Source organism: Pelophylax lessonae, assembly GCF_965119305.1.
Source record: "Pelophylax lessonae genome assembly, chromosome: 2".
NCBI classification, from domain to species: Eukaryota; Metazoa; Chordata; class Amphibia; order Anura; family Ranidae; genus Pelophylax; species Pelophylax lessonae.
This window is the reverse complement of record NC_138769.1, coordinates 362,938,997-362,960,197: the sequence shown is the minus strand read 5'-3', so window position 1 is coordinate 362,960,197 and position 21,201 is coordinate 362,938,997. Positions and strand designations below refer to the sequence as shown.

General features: G+C 38.2%; 1 protein-coding gene across 2 annotated transcripts in view; it reads right to left on the bottom strand.

Annotated features, from left to right (window-relative positions):
• The window catches only part of CSMD2 (CUB and Sushi multiple domains 2), a 1,446,274-nt gene that overhangs the window by 309,727 nt on the left and 1,115,346 nt on the right, over positions 1 to 21,201 (bottom strand). For both annotated transcript variants that reach the window (XM_082247591.1, XM_082247592.1), the window contains 3 exons: positions 18,627 to 18,815; positions 6,124 to 6,293; positions 3,553 to 3,709 (listed from right to left, as the gene is read on the bottom strand). In XM_082247591.1, coding sequence (XP_082103717.1) covers positions 3,553 to 3,709; positions 6,124 to 6,293; positions 18,627 to 18,815 — 516 coding nt within the window. The remainder of the gene's footprint in view (positions 1 to 3,552; positions 3,710 to 6,123; positions 6,294 to 18,626; positions 18,816 to 21,201) is intronic.

Below are 21,201 nucleotides of genomic sequence, written 5' to 3'. Positions count from 1 at the left end.
CTACCTCATTTTTTTACAAGCACTGTGTGCCAATGAAAGCTGGTGTCTATAGGTCCAAACAAGATCCAGCAGAATAGATTTGAAAAAATGGCAGCCTATACAGTGAATGACAACAGACATGCTGTATTCCTATTGGAACTATATTATACACCAGCAATGACATTATATATTTTCATTGTTTATACTTTGTATACATACAATTTTATTGAGAAAAAAAGTGTAGTGCACTAAGCATAAGCAAATATCATTCAAATGTTCATGTAAATGAATAAAAACATACATTCAACTGTATCAATATCAGTCCATACATCCTAATGTCATAGATAGCAATAGTCAAGGCAACCAATCCAATGTTCAGAATAGATGGTGTTCAACTAAGTGTCACTGCCACCAACAGAAGGATTGCAAACTCACCAGATAATAAGGCTACCTCTACAGCAGCAAGAGAGCCTCAAATCACTTTTGTGGGTCCCTCTGGGCAACAATATAGTGGATATCCTCCGCCAGAAGTTCATAGCAGATTCCAGTTGGAGGTAAATCAGCTCAGCCAAAGCCCAGAAGTATACATGGTGTAGTAAGGTTTATTCATTCAGAGTGAAATACAAAGCAGATAAAAATAATATATAAAACTCACATGGATTGCTGCTGGTGACCCGGAATCTCTCAGCAGCAGAACGTCAATGCCAAATGTAATGACTGACACATTTCGTCCTAAAGGACAATGTCAAAGGGTTCATCAGCCTAGGATATCCACTGTCTTGTTGCTCAGAGGGACCCACATAAGTGTTTTGAGGTTCTCTTGCTGCTATAGCGGCAGCCTTGACATCTGATGAGTTTTGCAATCCTTCTGTTGATGGCAGTGACACTCAGTTGAACACTATCTATTCTGCACAATGGATTGGTTGCCTTATCATTAACTATTGCTATCTATGACATCAGGATGCATGGACGGATACTTATACAGTTTAATTTACATTAACATTTAAATTATATTTGCTTATGCTTAGTGCGCTACACTTTCTTTTCTCATTATGTTTTAAGTTGGGTATACTACTTATGTGTCAGCTGCCTTGTTTTCATATTATTCAACACACAGCGCAGATTCTTTTTTTTTTTTTTTTTTTATAAAGTTTTATTAAAGTAATTTATTTTTTTGCTAAATGAGCTGCTTAAAGCAGACCTTTTATGCTCTTGCTGTTGCTTTTATATTTTTCTCCTTCTCATTATGCCCCCTAGTCACAATGCTAGGCTCCATGTATGTGGGTGCCCTCTGTGCATGCCTGGACCTATGGAGTCCCACCAGAGTCTAAGGCCCTGCATGCAACTGTTCCCAAAAGGAAAACAGAGCCAAAGCCACACTGACCCAGGAGTCGCTGTCAATTGCTGCCTTAAAAATGAGGACAGGGGTGGCTTTGGCTCTGTGTCCATCTCGCTTTGCCTGTGTGTACCACACTGAGGACAGCTTGACGGAATATTGTAGTTCTACATTGGAATGTGTGTAGCAGAGACTCTATTGCAACTCCAATAATTACCAGCAAGCACAGGTGGCACCCAAGATATATTTTATGACTTGACATTGACTTTTATATTACTTTAAGATGTATCTAAAGTTTTTTTTTTTTTTTTTTTTTTTTAGAATAGAGAAGGTCTAGAATATTTATTGCTGCCTCTGCATGTTCCTCAGGAAGATTTACCCCCATTGTCCTGTGACCACTTTCACAAAAACTGAAAATGAAGGGAAATCTAAAAGTTTGAATTGCCACTGGAAAATAAATAAAGAGAATACATTTCCAATGAGGACACTTTTTCTGATGACAACTGTCTAAAAGATTTCCCATACTTTCCATAGATTATTTCTCACTTCCTGATGGGTTTTGATTCAGGAAGTGCAGATAGCAAAAAAAAAAAAGGGGGGGGGGTGGAGGGGGGGTTAACCATTCCCATTCTATCTAGTTATCCAGGACTATAAAAGAATGTACAGTTGCCAAAAATAGGATTTACTTTTTATCATCATCTAATATACTAAAGACAAAACTGAACTATTTTCTTTTCTAAGCTTGAGGCAACAGTCCAAAGTAATATTTATAATAGATGTCATTATCTTATAGATGACATCCAACTGGCATTTTTTGGAAACTACAGATTCTCTATATTTCTATTAGCCATAGAAGTTCCCATATTTAAATCTCATCAAAATCAAGCAGTATATTCTCCTGACAATACCTCAAGATTCATTTAATATATTAAACAGTATGAAATTATAATTTGTGCTATGCATTGAAATCTCTGTCAAAATTATAATGAGGAATATATGACAGGATCTACAAGCTTTGACATAAGATGATCCCATAATAAGGCTGCTTATTAGCTTCAGGTACAAAGGACAAATCCTCTGCTCTGTAAGATCATAAAAGGATGGCTGGTAATGAGACAATCCTCAAATGCCTTCTGTTGCATTGTTCCTCATGTGGATATCAGCAATTAACTGAGGCATCTGGGAGAAAGTCTCCAAACCAAAAGTCTGCCAGTCGACTTATATGATTAGATGGCAAACACTTTTTGGACTTGATGTGACAGTAGCTTTAGTGACTACCCAAGGTGTGGTGGTTGAATGGTATAAATGTAATGAGAAAATAAATAAAAGCAGTGGTGCTAACAAGGTACAGGGCAGGCTAACATAATTTTAGGTAGGGAAAAATACATTCTCCAAAACTGTTGAGGAAATGATGGATAAAAAAAATGTACACAGCTACAAAAGTAAAAAAAAAATTATATACATTGAATTTACAGTAAATATCACTATTGGGAACAGTTCCTTAAAGGAAACCTATACTGAGAAATACATAATCTGTAAAATTACTGACTTCTTTCTGAGTTGCCAGGTTATCTCTGGCTTAGGAACACTTATATGGGATAAGCAGGTACACTGAGGTCAGAACTCTTGGGACTTTTGTCCATGGGCAAATGAAACATGCTCTCAGTTGAAAAAGATTTGACATCAGTTTGAGGTGCTTCTAGGGTCACTCAGAGTTATAGGTGTATTTCACCTGTAGTTGACTGCAGTAGAAGTTGGCCTAAATTGGTTCCAGCCTAAATTGACCCTGGTATGTGTTTGCAAACTGGCTATGCATGCACATGTGTTATCACATTCTGCATGCCAATTTCTGTCTCCACCTTTGGGAGTGTAGAGGAAAAACCTGGTAGCCCAGTTGTAAAAAAAAAAAAAATTGCCAGGAGAACTACATGGAAATGGCTCTCAGGCATATCAGATATGAACCGATAAGATAGAATAATACGTACATAGTTAGTTAATGAAACTGACTAAGTAATATTTCTTTAGAATTGTATGTCTTTCTTCTAAACCTTACAGAAAAACAACAAACACAGTAACACGTAAGGATCTGCAAAGAACCAAAATTTAAAGAAAGAAGGTTATCATAATAATGTTGATCCAGTTCAGAGAATAGAGCTGCACAGACAACAAAGAATGAGGCATGTTTATATTTAATGAGCAGATTTCTTACATAAGAGGTATCTAAAGTTTTGACTCACTGGAATAAAACAGCTCAAATCCTTTACTGGTATTTTCTGCATTTGTGATGAATTCTAGCCACAGTGCACTGGATGTGCTGTTCAAACTACGCCCCAGCATCTCTGACTGGCTAAATGTTCCAAGAAGTCGGGCAGAATTATTGTGCCCATCGTACACCTGGAGAAGAAAGAAAGAAGATCACACTGACTATGCATGTTAGGAGTTTCTTTTTTAGTCATTTACTTTATTTTTTATTTATGTAATGCATTCTGATGTGATCATACCCATATTTACTGTAGATTGCCTTTTTTTAATATATACTTTGCAATGCTTTTTAAAAATGTCTGTAAACAGTTTTGCCTAATTATTAAACAATATTTTGAATATTTGTAAGATTTATCAATATATTTTTCATTTAATTTTCATTTGCTTTTTATCAAATTCCCAATTATCTTAGTTTGCAGAAAATGCCAAATTACCATGATATATAGAACTTTCAGAATATCTTTAAAGGTTTGATTAAAGTGGAACTTTAGTCAGAAAATTAAGTCCTGATAGATCACTAAATGCTGGCCCCTTTAGCAGGTATAGCTATGTAAAACATTAAAAATAAGTGCTTATACTGTCTAAAATCCCGTAAGGCATTGTCTCAACCTCAGTTGTCCTGTATACTCGACACTGTCCCAATAAACAGTAAGTCACTGAAGCCTGTTTTGCTGACAGCCTCAAGATTTGCTGCTGCTGAGGGTAAAGGAAACAACAGGAATGACACAGACTGTGCTGAGAGAACACAGATTAGGGAGAGAGAAAAGAAAAGCAAGATGCTATGAAGACACAAAAGAGTTAAACTTACAAGGCTAATGTCTTATCTTGTCTCCCTGATATTCCCCTGGGCAGCAGCAACCTGTGAACTTCAGCACTGTAAAGCTTCTGTTTGCCTTCCTCTCTAGCTGAGCCAAGACATGCAATCAAGGTTTGTAAATGACACATTTTATTTACAGAAAGTGACATGTCGTTTTTGAGACTAAGAAGAGGGGGAGAGTTTCCAATAAAGAAATTACTGCTCCGGGCTTCAACAAGCAAAGAAGAAACAGGAGCATGGCTGGAAGCAACTTACAGTACACACTAATTTTGGCAGCATGATTATGAATGTGGAATGTATAATTTTTGTTAAAGAACATTAATTGATATTCAACTGTTATGTGTAAAGTTCCGCTTTAACTCTGATTGCTGGAAAATGGGTTGAGAATGCTTGTCTAGACACAGACACCAGCTCTTAATGGGGGTCTCCAAGGAATTCCTTACATGTGTTCTGTGCCAGCACAGGGTTTCTTTCCAGATATACTTTATATGTCTAGTACAGATCCCTAGACATGTGTCCACAGGGCTTACAATAAATGGACAGACATTAGACATATTGCCAGTAGATTAAAGGAGCAGTCCTTTTCCTCAAGATTTGCTGCCATAGAGAATAACTACTTTTTCATCTGCACTCATAACTTTGCACTTTTGTTGATTACCCAAAATATAATGACAAAGGAGCCTCTAAGGACAGAGACTAAACAGTAAATCTCAAGGTTACACTGTGAAATCTAGCCATCTACTGTCGGATGGGTAGTATGGTCTTGAATTCCACATGACCTTCTTGCTTTACAGATTAATATATATCACTTAATCCCACTTATATGAAGGCTTTACATGTGCAAAATATAATTCAGTTACATTTTATGCAATTTACAATATGTTATACTTGTATGTATGCATATTGCAGATATGTGTGATATCTGTATGTATATATGTATATATATATATATATATATATATATATATATATATATGTGTATCACAGTGTACTACATAAATAAGAAAATAACAGAAGCATTACAAACTGACTGAAAAGGACAAAAAAGCATAAATCAATACACAACCCAACCAAGAAAGATGAAAGGTTTGGGGAAGGACTATTTTGATTTTCCTTTTATCCTGAAACCAATGTTGTACAATGTAATTCCCATTTACATTGGACTATAAATGTATTTGAGGTTATGGAATAAAGTGAAAGATTCAAAGTTTTCTAAAAAAAAGATATAAAATATATATATCTATATAATTAATGGTGGTTCTAAACATACTTCTTGAAAGCCTGTTTTTTTTTTTTTTTTCGATGTAAAGTTGAATTCTGCACTGCAATACTGTGCTACAACTGCCTGCCAAGCAGCAGGGTACAACACTGTGCCATTGATTTCAATGAGTATATTCGGTAAGTGCCACTGCCTGCCAAACATGACATGACTAGTTACATTTGCTGCACAGTGAAGCAAAGAATCATAGCAGCAACAATGTGTGCAGACCACAGTGGCCCCATGTTTTTTTCATAGGTAGGTGGTAGGAGCACAGTGAAAACGGGTCAACACCCGTTTTTACAGCCCCCTTGCAACCTATGTGAGGTTAAAAACAACAGCTAAAAGTGAATTTTGAGATTCTTCTAATGATAAATAATAATATATACATATATATTAAATGATAATGATAACTAGAATTATGCACGTTATGCAATAAACTGTGTCTTGAATCAATTAAATAAAAATTACCTTTAGCTGGTCTCCAGGTGCAAGGTCAAATGTCCGGGCTCTCAGTTGAACACCTTTGCCAGGCTGGCTTTGGATGGAGTAAATGCATTCATGGTGGTTGCTGTAGTTAGCTGGGTAATTTGGAGACAACAAAACACCCTGTGTCCCTGTGACAGATGCTCCACACTCAGCTGAAAGAGAAGAAGCGGGAAAGAAGTTAAGATCTACAAAAAGACTCATGACTCTGTTAATAAAGGGAGGGGAACCCTGATCTATAGATGTCACCTATCCAAATTATACAGGAGTAGTACAATAGTTAAAACCAGGGCTTTTTTTTTTGTAGGAAGAATGCAGTTCTGGAACCTTCAGCACTTAATGTATGTAATGACAAGGGGTGGTGGGTGTGCTGAAGGGTCTATTGTTGCTGGCTGCTGGGGATCTATTGTTGCTGATGGGATCTTTTTTTACTTGGGCTCTATTGTTTATAAGGGGTCTATTGTTGCTAATGGGGTGCCTATTGTTGCTAGTGGGTCTTATGTTGCTAGGGGGGTTATGTTGCTGTGATGGATCTACTGTTGAGGGAAGAGTCTATTGTTTCTGGAGGGATCATCTGTTCTTGGGAGATCTATTTTTGCTGGGGGGGCTGTTGTTGCTGGCTGCAGGGGATATATTTTCCTTCTTTTCCTGTTATCATTAACACATTCCATACAAATTACTTACCACATCAAAATTATACTTGGATCTTTATTCTCTAAAAGTGGAAATACTGGTTGGCTGTTAGGGGTCAAATCAAAGACGATGCTCGGATGGGGGTGGGGGTGGGGACAATTTACTACAGTGTTGACCCAAAAAAGGTAGTATCTACACCTATTCTCTTTGAGAAAAAAAAGCCCTGGTAAAAACTATAAACTTTTTTTTTATTCCCTGTCCATTAGTTCACACTGCTACTATTAGTTCCACTGTCCTACACTAAATCCCTGTTGTTATAACCACCACTTATTTATGTCCTGGCCAATAGAATGTCATATTTCCTTAACACTTTCTTTAGCAATGTTATACAACCCAACACGGAAGGATTCAAACCAAGATGAATGAGACTTTAAATATACTTCACATTGTTCTAAAAAAAGCAGGGGGTGTAAAAATCAATGACACTGCACTGTGAACTTGATACAATCTAACACCTTTCTCTACTTTGCCGCACTAGATTGACTTGAGTCTTTCTACGTGAACTGAAAATGTTAAGCTGTACTGTGAGAGCCTTTGCACATTTTAGAAAGTGTGAATTTCCTATTATCCTCTATGAAACATTCAGCTCTATGTCTTCTGATGTAAGAAAAATTGTGCGCGATTGTAAAACATTATGGAGCAGGGTGCTGAGAAAATATTATTTCAACAAAAACTAGCAGTTTAGCTGCACAATAAAATTGCATTTAATTATCTTTTGTAGGAAGATAATTAGCTAAGACTGACAAAGGAAATAAAAATAGGTTAACATTAGCTCTGAATGTTCAAGAGGCAGTAAAACAATGTAGATGCAGTAAGCTCCCACTATATACAAAAGCGTTCAAGGCTAAGTTAGAAAATTTCTGTTGAACTAATATTTTCAAATATGAAAAACTGTATTCTAAAACATAAATGTCATTAGTAATTTCCAATCCATCTCTATTCAAGAGCTGCATTTCTTCTTTTCTTGCATATTTGTCTTTAAGTGTATGTAAACCCCAATATCAAACTTTTTTTTAAATTTTCTCCCTTTTGGTCTTTTAAATATACAACCAGTAGAGTCAGTTACAGTATATCTGTTCTATAAGTGCAAAAATTAGCCGTTCCTAGTTCAATTCTGTAGACTACAGAACATCTACCCCTCTGTTATGGGGGGGGGGGGGTAGTGAGAGTTGTTTTCTAGTCCTGACACACTGCCTCACCTAAGCTGACAATACTAGAAACAGTATGCAGCCAACTCATCTAAGGACTGATTACATTTTTGTTCCTGGATTTAGATACACTTTAATAATCTCCCACTTCCTCAAACCTGATTTTGTTCCTCATTTGTTTACCTATTTTATATCTCCAAACTATAAGTAATTAAGGACCACTTGGTGGCAGACTGTTTTGGACCATACCACATTGTAAAACTACACATTTGACCACCACTGAAGCATTTTTGCCTTTACTTCCTAGAATAGAGTAAACAGGATATTCCTTATTCTATGCAGACTATAGCTTTGTGTAACTATGGTGCTATTACATTACCTCAAAACTGGTCTACTGCCTGAGCAGATTATTGTTTCCTTATGTTAAGTGCTCATGTGTTGACAGTCATATTAAAAAGAACCTATATATGACATGCCAGGAGCGTATCTACAAGGGTCGCAGGGGTTGCAATTGCAACCCGGCCCCATGCTTAAGAGGGTCCATGAGGCCCCCCATACATCTGGATAGGAAGGGTGGCGTGGGGGGCGATAGCAGCATATAAAAGAAACCCTTACCCTCCAGCCTCTTCCTGCAGCTGCCAAAAGCCAGCCTCTCCTCCCCTTCCACCCACAGGCATTCAGTGGCTGCAGGAGGAAAATGGAGGAAACCGGGTCCTCTATATGCGGCTGCCCCTGTCACCCCTTCTATACAGCTTCATTCTGCTGCCCCCCAGCCTCCCTGCATGTCCTCCTGACACCCCCCCCCCACAGCACTGCTTTTGCTTCCCCCTCCCTTTCTGGCCCCTTTCTTTTGTGAATGGACGGAGTCAGTGATTGCTACCAATCACTGACTTTTTTCATTCTTAAATTAAGCATAGTAAACTGTGTTTACTATGCTACCGTTTGTGAATGAATGGGAAGCTCTGTACAGAGCTATTCCTGTCCATTCATTATGTGCATCTGAACCTACAAAGATGGAGATTGAGGGCTCTGGAATATTAGAGATCTGTTTGGACCCTTGATAATTCACCAAAGAGGCTCTTCAAAAAAATGTAAAAAATTATAAAAAAATTAAACTGTAAAAAAAGAAAAAAAGTAAAAAGGTAAAAAATAATTAAAAATTAAACAAAAATTAAAAAACTATTATCACCAGTGGCAGAATTACCAGCATTGCAAAGGCCGTACTTGTGTGCATGTCCATCCGTTCTGCCAATGGGCTCGCAGAGAAGGGCCCCAGTCTCAGAGGGAAGGGTACCAGCCAGGGGTCAGGTGGGCCCTGCGGCGTTTTTTGCACCAGGGCCCTGAAGGTTCTAGCTATGTCTTTGTGACATGCCAATTCCAAATTAGTGGTAGCAATGCCAACTTCAAAAGCATGGAGCGTTCACCCCCAAAACAACACAAACACCATACCTAGACTATTGCCAAAACCCTAATTAATATGCATTAGTTCAATAATAGTATTTCTTAACACTAATATATCTAGTCAGGAAAGTCTTGTTATACTGTCCACCATGGCTTGTGATACTTGTGATAAATGACAAGCCAGGAGGCACAAGTTCTCCAAAATCATGAACATGGTAGTGGCATGAGCTTAACATATGCTAATACTGCACACTACAGAATTGTAAATAGGATCTGAAGAGGATGACCCTGTGCCTTAGAAATGCAGGCATTTAAAGAGTTTGGAGTCATCACATAAGCAAGTGAATGCAATTTTGTTTTGGTAAGTGTAATGCTTTGATATGTACACCTATTTGGATGGGTAATAAAATGTAAAGATGTAAGTAGCAATAATGTTAATAAATACGACCAATTGGATGTATACTAAATTAATTAATTATTTTCTACTGCTGACACTGTTTCCAGTGCTGAAACATTAACATATTTTGCATCAATGAGAAGAGTTTATTTCCAAAGTTTTGATTTTTTTTTAACACAAAAAATGGATAGTTTCCAAATAAATAAATTATATTTTTCTTCTACAAAACAAATAATATACTGTGTACTTCAAAAAGTACAAAGACATTGGCATTAAAAAAAAAAAAAAAAAAATCATACCTGCACACAATCTATGGACTGGGTAAATTCTCTAACTGATAGGGATTTCAAAAGCAACTGTAATGTATTCAAACAAGCTTCAAAACTATCATTTTCCTTTTTACCAAACTTATGATAGCTGCAAAACTATAATTTTTCTTTTTACCAAACGTATGATAGCATAGCTATACCATCACACAGTGTTTTATTGGCTGCCTCAGCATTCTGTGTTTGATGGACCCGAACATAATTAAATCATGAGAGGTGGTATCTTGTGGCAGGTAGAAATCCTTGACCAGGCTGGTTTTGTACACTGGTTTGACTTCTACAAGTGTGTGGTACAAAGGGCTTTGCAGTGAATCTGGCTGGCAATAGTAACATCACCCTGGTTTGGTTGATTCCAAAATTTTATGTGTTAAATGTCCTCCTTAAGAATTTCTGTTTTGAGCTGAGCAACTGTATCTTTCAGAAGCTGGCTTTATAGGCTCACACATAGATTCCTAAAACGTTGTTTCTGGAAGAAAAGAGAAGACATTATAAGTGCTAAATTTTACATACAGATAAACTTAATCATTAGAGCTACATATGTTACTGTTAGAATAACTCCCCATTAGCTTGCTGGAGTGTTAAGTTTTATGAACAGCCAAAACTTTTTGGGGTTTTGGGATAAAATTGGCTTTTTGTTGCTGTCTGTGTTAGTTGAAGGGAGTTCTCTTCACTTCTAGCTAAAGGAAAAGGAATTGGCAGCACTCCAGGTTGAGTCAAAATCCAGATTTATTGACTGGACATCCAAATATGACAATCGTGACAAGGTAGACGCGTTTCACACAATGACTGTGTGCTTAATCATTAATCATTAACCGCAATGATTAAGCACACAGTCAGTGTGTGAAATGCGTCTACCTTGTCACGATTGTCATATTTGAATGTCCAGTCAATAAATCTGGATTTTGACTCAACCTGGAGTGCTGCCAATTCCTTTTCCTTTATCAAGTTTTCAGGGAGGCGAGCCGGGGCATGCACCGGTGTGTCATCAGGCAATTACACCACCTAGAGCAGTGAGTTCTTGTCTTTTCTTCACTTCTAGTGCCTGGGCTACCACAGTAAGTAAGATGAAATCTGCCTTTTAGACAGTTATTACCAGAACAGGTGTTCCCAATTGAAGATTTACATACACCTCTTGTTCTGGTGACAAATCTGAAAATTTGTGTTTCCCATTATTTTCTGTCTTGGTGACAATGCTCACTTTAAACATGTAAACATTGCAAAACGTACTTGTATATAGAGCATCCTATTGTGTAACAGGTGATACATAAATATACCCAATAAAGTCATTAAATAAAAGGGGTCCACACCTGAACACTGTGGATGAAAAAAAGAGAAAAAAAAAAAGAAAAAACATAGTAGGAAACAAAAATCCATACTATATACACTAGTGTAGAAAATATGTATATATCAAGTAGGAAAAAATAAAAATAAATTAACAAAGTTATATAAAAAACATGAAATACATGAGGTGATCAAAGAAAGAGAGAAAAAAACGACATGAAAATATATAAAGGAAGCCTAACCCTTGCATACAGCGCACACATCAAAATAGCATGGACATGCATCCTCCTTTATGTGAGTACACTCTTGAGGTTCTGGATTTCCTGTTGACTCACAATTATTTTACTAAGTCCAGAGATGTGGGGCCGTGATGGGAGCCAAATTTTCGCCCTCACTCGCCAACCTGTTTATGGGTTGGTAGGAGTGGTTCCACATCTTTGGAGATAGAAACCCCTTCAGAGAACATATTAGTTTGTACTTTAGGTACATTGACAATTTGCTTTTTGTTGGTCACAAGGAGATCGATTTTCCATCATTTTGATCATATCTTAATAGCAATGAATGTAATCTACGTTTTACGGGACTTAGTGATCCTGAGGAGATATGTTTCTTGGATGTCCCACTTGGTCATAAATCAGACAGGGTTTCCACTCAACTGTATAGAAAACCCTTTTGTGGGAAACAGTCTTTTGTCTGCTAAATCTAGTAATCCACATCACACCATAAAGGGTATTCCCGTTGGGCAGTTTGTCAGATTAAGGAGAATTTGTAGTTCACAGTTTGACTTTGTTCAGGAGGCCTCTGTGATGCACAATAGATTTTTAGCAAGGGGTTATCCCAAATGGTCTTTGGACAGAGCTTATAGTATAGCTCTTAACAAAAATCGACATGATCTTTTATATAACAGAATGACACGCAACACTGTTTCAACTAGAAACAGAAATCCCTCATTCGTTCTCACACCCCGTCTTGAACTTTAACAGAATCAACACATTGTTCTCAAATATTTACCTCTGTTGTCTAATGATGCGGTATGTACACATGTTTTCGACAAAGGTATCAATGTCGTGGCTAAGAGCGCCAAAACGTTGGGTAACTATTTAGCACCTAGCTTTTTTTCAGCCATCCGTACATAGAACATATTTTATAATGTTCTGAAAAGGTTTGTCTTTTTAAGAAAATAATTTTTTGTTTATTTTTTGTCTGAACCATCATTTGCATTTTGCAATTTCTTTTTCTTCCTCTTTTTTTGGTTCCTTATTATATCCATATTTTATGGCTATAATATATAGGGTCTGTGATACATGGAAGTGGGGTTTTCTTGCTTTTAGATTTAATACATGTATATTTATTGTATGTTACGTATCCCATATATACTTTATCAGCTATGCCTTACTTCTTTTGCCTTTGTACACTGTAAGGAGGAGACACACTCATGTTTCTATCTTTAATCATTTATCTAAATGAGGATGCATGTCCATGTTATTTTGATGTGTGTGCTGCATGCAAGGGTTAGACTTCCTTTATATATTTTCATGTAGGTTTTTTTCTCTTGGGCCCCTTTCACACTTGCCGCTCCGTCGGCAGACTCTGTTTTTCTTAGCGGGGGATCGATCCGCAGATCCCCCGCTGAGCAGGGGGATGGCAGCTCTGTCTCCACGCTGTGTGCGGAGACAGAGCTGTCAGGTCCCCGCTCTTCTCTATGGGGGAATCGGATGAGAACGGACCGCCTGTCCGTTCTCATCCAATCTTCCAGACAGATGGAAAATAGGGTTTTCCATGTTTCCGGTGACATCGGCTGCCCCATAGAGATGCATGGGGCGTCCTTTCAGATCCGCCTGAAAAACTGACAGACTGATCTGAACGGTCCGCGAGTGTGAAAGGGCACTTACTTTGATCACCTCTTGTATTACATGTTTTTCATGAAACCTTGTTTATTTATTTTTATTTTTTCATACTTGGTATATACATATTTTCTACACTAGTGTATATAGCACAGCTTTTTGTTTCCTACTGTGTGCTTTTTCTTTTTTCATCCACAGTGTTCAGGTAAGGACCACTTTTATTGAATGACTTTATTGGGTATATTTATGTATCACCTGTTACACAATAGGGTGTTCTATAAGTACTTTTTGTAATGTTTATATTTTTATGTATTTCCCTTTTTTTGTTTTTCATGTATGTATTACACTTTCTAAACTAATATGTTTTTTATACATTCGTTTTTATGGTGTTTTGAACATTCAGTGAATGTATTTGTGTAAGAGCGAGTTCATCTAGCACTGGATTATTTACAGCTGGCTTTGGGCTATTTAAGAATCCACATCATTAGTACTAGTAAGTTATGATTAAGCAATTAATTTCATGAAACATGTTAACCACGCTCTTCCGATGTATGTCATGAAGTCTCTTTGATTTTCTTTGTTGGATGTTTTTACAATAATAAAGATCTCCTAGCATTTGGAAGTGTGGTCACTCATTTTTCATTGGAAACAACAAAAACTTGACAGGGTATATAACCCCCCCTCTTCTCCCCCCAGTCTATCCAAACTTAAACCATACTAAATCCTGCAGTTAACAACACTATGGCAGAGAAAAAGAAATAACAAGATGTTGAGGCAGTCATTTATTCTTTTAAAAAAATATAAATAAAAAAATAAATAAAAAAAAACCTCTATCTGAAAAGTGGAAGCTTAAAGTCGGATACATTAGCCAAACATACATTTGTTTTCAACACAAATTAGTAGTTCCAGAAGCTTCTTAAATACTATCCTCATTTAGTCCCGGTTCACACTGGTGCGATGCGGGAAACCCTGCGAATGAGTGCCGGTTCCCACATTGCGTCAGAATCGCACAGTGGTTCACACTGAGATCTGCAAATCACTGGGGGTGTCCATATAAAGTTAATGACACCCCAGATTGGTTTTGCAGATCGCAGTGCGAACTGTGAAATGGTGCAGGAATTGGATCACATAGGTGTGAACACCCATGCTATCCAATTCCAGTGCAAACCAAAAAAAGGGTCATGCATCATTTTGGTGCGAATGTGATGCAATTTCAGCCATACATTTTGTATGGCTGAAATTGCATCGCACAGACATTGCATGTGATCTGCACAGCAATGCAGTGCGAATCACATGCAATGTCTGGCGTCGCACTAGTGTGAACCGGCACTAAAGGTTTGGTATTTCCTGGCAATATTGTTGAAAATTTTTTAAAAAGGTTGAAAAAAAACAAACAAACAAACCTCAAATTCAAGCTGAAAAAAAAAAAAAGAAATAGGGAAACACAAACATATAGAAAGAGAATATTGGAAACTCACCTGTACTACTTTATCTTTGCCAGCAATTTTTTTACACTCTTCTTGTTTTTTGCCGATATATTTTCTTACAGTGTTTCACTGCTTGCTTGTTTTTTTTTTTTTGCATAGACATTATTTTCACTTTGAACATTGGGCATAAACAAATCACCATCAAATGTTGATGACTGCCACAAGATCCAGGATCCAAATATGAGCGGTGCTAATCAAACTCAGATGTTGCAAAATTAGCACTGGCAAGCTTGAAGAGGAGGCTTGTTTCTGTTGTGACAGGGTGGTCGATTTGCGTGTGGCTTGGAAGACTATTCAGCTATCTGTGGTTGAATCACTGTAGCTCCAAATTTCATTCTGGTTGGAGGTAGATGGACAGCTCTATTGCTCATTCTGATGTAGAGTTGCCTCTGGTTTTGCTGCTCATTCCAGTATGTATGCTATTAGAGCACTGTAGTCATGTCTGTGGCTTGAAGCATACTGATCTTCTGTAGTATATAATGCTGATTCTGCTGCTCTATGTATCAGAGGAATTATGCTGCGCTGCAGACGTTATAGGTGTCATATGGGGGAGCAGCTGTCCGAGTGCAATTCTCAGTGACCTTCTATGGCCATCTTGGATAGGGCAGCCTTTAGAAATAATGAACCCAGCCAGGATTTGGTACGCATTATGTGAGGAGATAGAGTAGGGACAAAATCCTGCTTATTAGGGACAGAGATTTAGCGTCAAGGAAAGGTTCCAGTATGAGGAGGGCAAGTATAGGGATACTGCTGTACACCCCTCAAGCATCTGAGCTGCTGCCACCACTTTCAATAAAGCCTTCCTAAAACTCCAGCTGAGTCTGCTTCCATGTCAATCAGCAGCCCCGCCTGCAGATGTCTTCTGTTACTACAATTGTTTTTGAATCTGTTACTGCACGTGTTACTGCATCTGTTACTGCAAGTACTACTGCACCTGTTACCATTAGTGCTAATACCAACTGTGTTGCTGCAAATACTCTTGTAACTCGTATGCCCTACCCCTTTTGAAATACAAGATCTGTCAGGCTGAGTTCACACCTAAATCGGCCACGGCTCGCAGCAGTGGTCCGGTGTGTCGATGTTCACCGTTTAACCGGTTCCGGACCGCCCACTGCAGATTTACTGCAGCAGGCTGGCCCTCCTGCACAAAACGACGTAGGTCTACGTCGGTCAAGTGCCTGCAGCTAGGGGGCGAGCGCACTCCCGCCCCCATTCTGCAGTGGGGACTCCGATGCATGGGGCAGGTGGCTCCAATTGCCGCCTGGCACCCGTGATCGCTCCCTGCTGAGAGAGAAGAACGGTCAGCTGTTGTAAACACAGCAGACCATTCTTCTCTCTGGAATGATCATAGAGCTCCTGTGATCCTTTTATATAAGATCACAGGTCTCTGTGATCATTTCACCAGCCCAACCCCCATACAGTTAGAAACACGCCCCTAGGTACATATTTAAACCCTTGATCACCCACAGTGTTAAGCCCTTCCCTGCCAGTGTCATCATTACAGTAACAGTGCATATTTTTAGCACTGATTAGTGTAGAAATGTCACTGGTCCCCCCAAAAGTGTCAAAAATGTCAGTTAGGGGTCCGATTTGCCTGCCACAATGTCACAGTCCAGCTAAAAATCGCAGATCGCCGCCATTACTTGTAAAAAAAAAAGCAATAAAAATGACATAAATCTTTCCCGTAGTTAGTAGACGCGATAACTTTTGCGCAAAACAATCAAAATACCACTATTGCAATTTTTTTTTACAAAAAATATGTAGCAGAAAATAAATTGGCCTAAAATGTTAAAAAAATTAGATTTTTACATTTTTTTGGGGGAATGTTACATTACAGAAAGTGAAAATTATTATTATTTTTTTTTTTGAGAATTGTCGCTATTTTTTTCTTTATAGGGCAAAAAATAAAAATCGCACAGGTGATCAAATACCACCAAAAGAAAGTTCTATTTGTGGGAAAAAAAGGACATTTTTTTTGGGTACAGTGTCGCATGACCGCGTAATGCAGTGCCGAATAGCAAAATATGGCCTGGTCATTCAGGGGGAAAATCTTCCGGTCCAAAAGTGGTTAAGGGAGAAATTGGGCCCGAATTTTTGCCTGAATTCATACTTGAAACAGAGCCAAAGATGCACAGGACTCCTGTGCAATGCGCTCCGTGGTCGCCTGGGAGATGTATAAACCAACTCCATTTAGAGCCGGTCACAATCTCCTGTCATGCGAATTGGATGTGGAGAAACCCCCCATCCAATTTGCATAAGTGTGAACCCAGCCTTACCTTTTCTTTGTCTCTGTGTCTGCCGTTACTGTTTCAGAAAGAAGGCGAGTATTAAAGCCAGAGGTGGAACTTTACAATAAGAGGGCCCACTGCTGCCATCATGCTTCTGGCAGCTGTTAAATTTCCCCCCACCCAAAAGAAATCGTGCTGAACTTGATAGTATAAATATGAAAGTATATAAAAAAAACCTGTAGGTTTCCTTTAAGCTTAAAAAGAAGAACACATATATTCTCGGCTGTAAAACGGCTTATTGTGACAAAGTATGTGACAATAGGCAATGTAAGAAAAACTTAAAGATGCCTGCTCATACCTTTTTGAGCACTGTACAAAAGCCCAAGGCTTCCATGTATGAGGTACAAGTATACCTCTGACTCTCGTAGTGCACTGCTTAGTGCATGAGCAACCAAATGCTATGTCTTTGGGCTTTCATTTGGGAGTGGGAGGGACATGACTAGACTGGAAAAGCCCAAAGGCCTGACTTTCAGAAACTCCTTTATTACAGAAAATATTTAGGGTATGACATTGCACACGGTGGATTGGGGAGGCAAGTAGCTATGAAAAAGGTAGGCATGAGCACTATACGACTATATGTTTAAAGCATCACTCTTACTTTTCCTGCATTTAACTCACAGAATGACTTTACCAGTGCTTTATTATCTCTTTTTTTTAATGCTAAGATTAATTTTTCGAATGTATACTTAAATCAAGTGTGAACATTAAGCCTTAAAGTGGCTACAGTGAACATGGCCCACTTTCAAAATGCTTATGTCTCTTATCAAGGTGATTTGCAGCTTATTCTGTACTAGGTATTTTTTTATCTCTTATAATTCTCTCTATTTTGTGTGCTTGAAAGATTGAATCACATCTTCCCCTTTACCACCAAGCTCTATATTGGCTCTCTATCTTTACTCTTGGCTCCATTTCACTTGTGCATACATTTATGCTTCTAGTTGCTATAGAATTTCATCTGCTGTCCTACGGCCTTCCAAAACACTGTCTCCAAACCTTCTAAACCCCCCTCCCCTTCCTCTTTGTACCTGCCCCAGCTCAATGGCCTTCAGAAGGCCAGGTGGCTTATATCAGTCTATAATATCTTTATGTAGTCCTTAAATCACAGAAGCACTGGGCTTCTAAGGGAAACTAATTAAACAACCTTATGACATTAAACAATTGCAATAGATAGCAATGGGAATGTGTTAGATCATTTTGCTTGTTATCTGATTTGACAATCACATTGAAAAACTTCCTGCAATCATAGGAACCATGACCACATTTTCTTTTTAGCTAAGATATACTAGTACCATCTAGATATACCAGTATTCTATTGATGTATGTGTCCATTGATCTGAGCTACAGTATATAACAGTCCCCTTCTGGTCCTGCACATCTAATATTTACTGTACATACATTTCCCAAAAGATTATTAGCTTCATATTCTTTACTTCCACCCTCTACTTCCCTGCATTCTATTTTCCTACAAAACTACATAATATTGAAACCAAAAAAAAAAAACACTTCTATATGCCTAAAAATCAACAGCTGTATTATAAGCAATAATATTTAACTGTCTACTACATATTAATGAAACTAATGTATAAGGGAAACAAACAAAAATTAAAGCACAGGACCACCTACCAACACACCTTGGGAGAGGCGAACTCCACACACGCCGTCTACCTCCCAGACAGGTGATGCGAGATGCTCCTTCCAAACGGTATCCAGGAAAACAGGAAAATGTCAGCGAGTCACCAACGCCAAACTGAAGACCCTTTCTGATGCTGTAAGCTGGGACCTCAGGTTCATCACAGGGCTCCAAATCATATTCTACAACAGCAATAAAATTAAGATATTATTTATTACACAAATACCTGTGCTAGACACTAATTTAGGTATGGCTGCAGACACCCAGTATTTGATGCTATTTTACACACAGAGGGAGATTTACTAAACCTGGAGGGTGACAAATCTGGTGCAGTTCTGTCTAGAAACCAATCATCTTCTAACGTCAGCTTGTTCATTTTGGTGTTTGCAATAAATCCTGGAAGCTGATTGGTTTCTATGCAGAACTGCATCAGATTTTATACCCTCCACTTTTGGTATATAACCCCAACTGTGTACATTTCTTATGGTCATTTCATTGTTTTATCTGTAAGGAGTATATTTCTATTTACTCCAATCAGGCTGTCTCTGGAAAGAGATGCAAGTCCCAACTCTTCTCTGTTGTCTGATTGTCCAATAAACTATAGGTGCAGAGTTGTGGTAATTAGTAACACTTCAAATAAAGAACACACATTATTTCACCTAAGAATCTCTGAAAAGAACTGGAAATCATGAACTTTTTTTAACGTATATCTAAGTTCAAAAACAAAATTTAGTATATTGCAGCCTACCAATCCATATATGCTACATTTGTTTTCTTTTTTCAAATGACATTTTCTGCAAGCACAGAAAAATACGAGTTGATCCTGCCAAAAAGCTTGCATCCTTGTAACTTACTGTGCACTCAACTGAAATCTCAGACAACATTATCAGCTATCTCAGTTCCCTCTGTATATTACAGAGTAATGCCCCCCCCCCCTTCATTCCATATGTTATGGAGATGAGAAGAGGAGTAGTTGAGGAGAGCAGTAGGCTAAAGGGAAAAACTGTTCATCCACAGATAGCAACGCAGTGAGTAAAGCCCCGTACACACGATAAGAAATTCGGAAGGGAAATTTCGTCCGACGACCGATCTACCGATTTTCGGATTGTTAGTATGGTGCTTTCGACAGCCGACTCTGACTTTTGTCTGACAAGAAACTGATGTGCAGGTTTTAAAATTTTTGTCCTCCGTCAAACGTCCGATTTTTGTCTCATTAGTAAAGATTTCAACGGGGAAAAATCTTATGAGCAAGACTAGGCATGCTCAGAGATGAAAGAACACATAGAAAGCAATCCAACACATGACATCACTTCTGAAGTAGAATTCTGTCGTACGGGAAAATTCGTATGAAAATAACCTCTTCACTTTCCACATCAGACTAGCATGCCACAAAAAACGGATGACAGATCGTTCGATAATCTTATCGTGTGTACGGGGCTTTAGTGTTGTTTCCGAAGGACAGAAACTTTGATACTGAAAGTGAAAGCAAAAAGCCTAAAAAATGAGAACTAATGCAGTGTTATGGATGAATATGAATTTAAATTAATATTTGTGTGGACATTTATTGGGCAGTGTTTTATTTAAATTGCCAGTATGTCTCCCAGTGTCAGTTTACCGGTAATCACTATGCACAACAAATATGGCTTTAACTGGCATTGAGGAAGACCTGTAGTTGTGGAAACATTTTATTAAATGGAGACTGTATACCACTCGCCTGATCTCCCGAACGGTGGGCATTCTGAGCGGCTACCGCTGGAGCGAACGCCGGTCCGGATCTATGACAGTGCGATGCGAAACCCACCGCGCAAATGTATATCAGCCAGCCGGAGCCCCGGTATTCACTGGTGGAGATATGTTTGTGATGTGGAATTATTATTGTTTTAAAAAATATCTGCCCTTTTGCTGGAATAATGGCTGGTAGCTTTCTATTATGTTTGATCCACATGACTGAAATACTGCTGCTATTTTCTTTTGCAGATAAAGTCTCATTTACTGGAACAGTAGCATAATCACTATCAAATATGTTTTTTTTTTTTAACTATATTATACAGGATTCACTCTACCAGGTTATGACAGGAGTGCATGCGTATGTACTTGCATGGCCACGTTCACGAGAATCCACGCTAGTTCCATTGTATAAATGTTTGGTAACCATTTTAGCAATAGTGCATGGTTCCTTTTTCACAGAACAGCTAGAAGACTTCTGCACACAGCTCAGTTGGTTCATTGGTTCATTTACATGCACTCCCATTTCAATTGTACATTTGAATATATACAAGTGTGTCATTGGCTGATGTGGTGTAGACATCATTTCCTGTCTCTGTTCTTTTGTTGCCCTATAAATAAACATGGCCCATTGTTCATCACAGGACAACTTGGGAGCATCCAAACTGAAACAGCCTGTGTGTGTCTGTATCTTGGGAATGGTGAGCATGCTCCATGGCCTTATACAAAAGTGCTGAGAACTGTGCCTTTTAGCACAATGGGAATAATTGCGCTTGGTGTATATTAATATCCAAAAGTGCACTTATTAGCGCAACTGAGTTATTTGTGCATGAAGCGTATAGT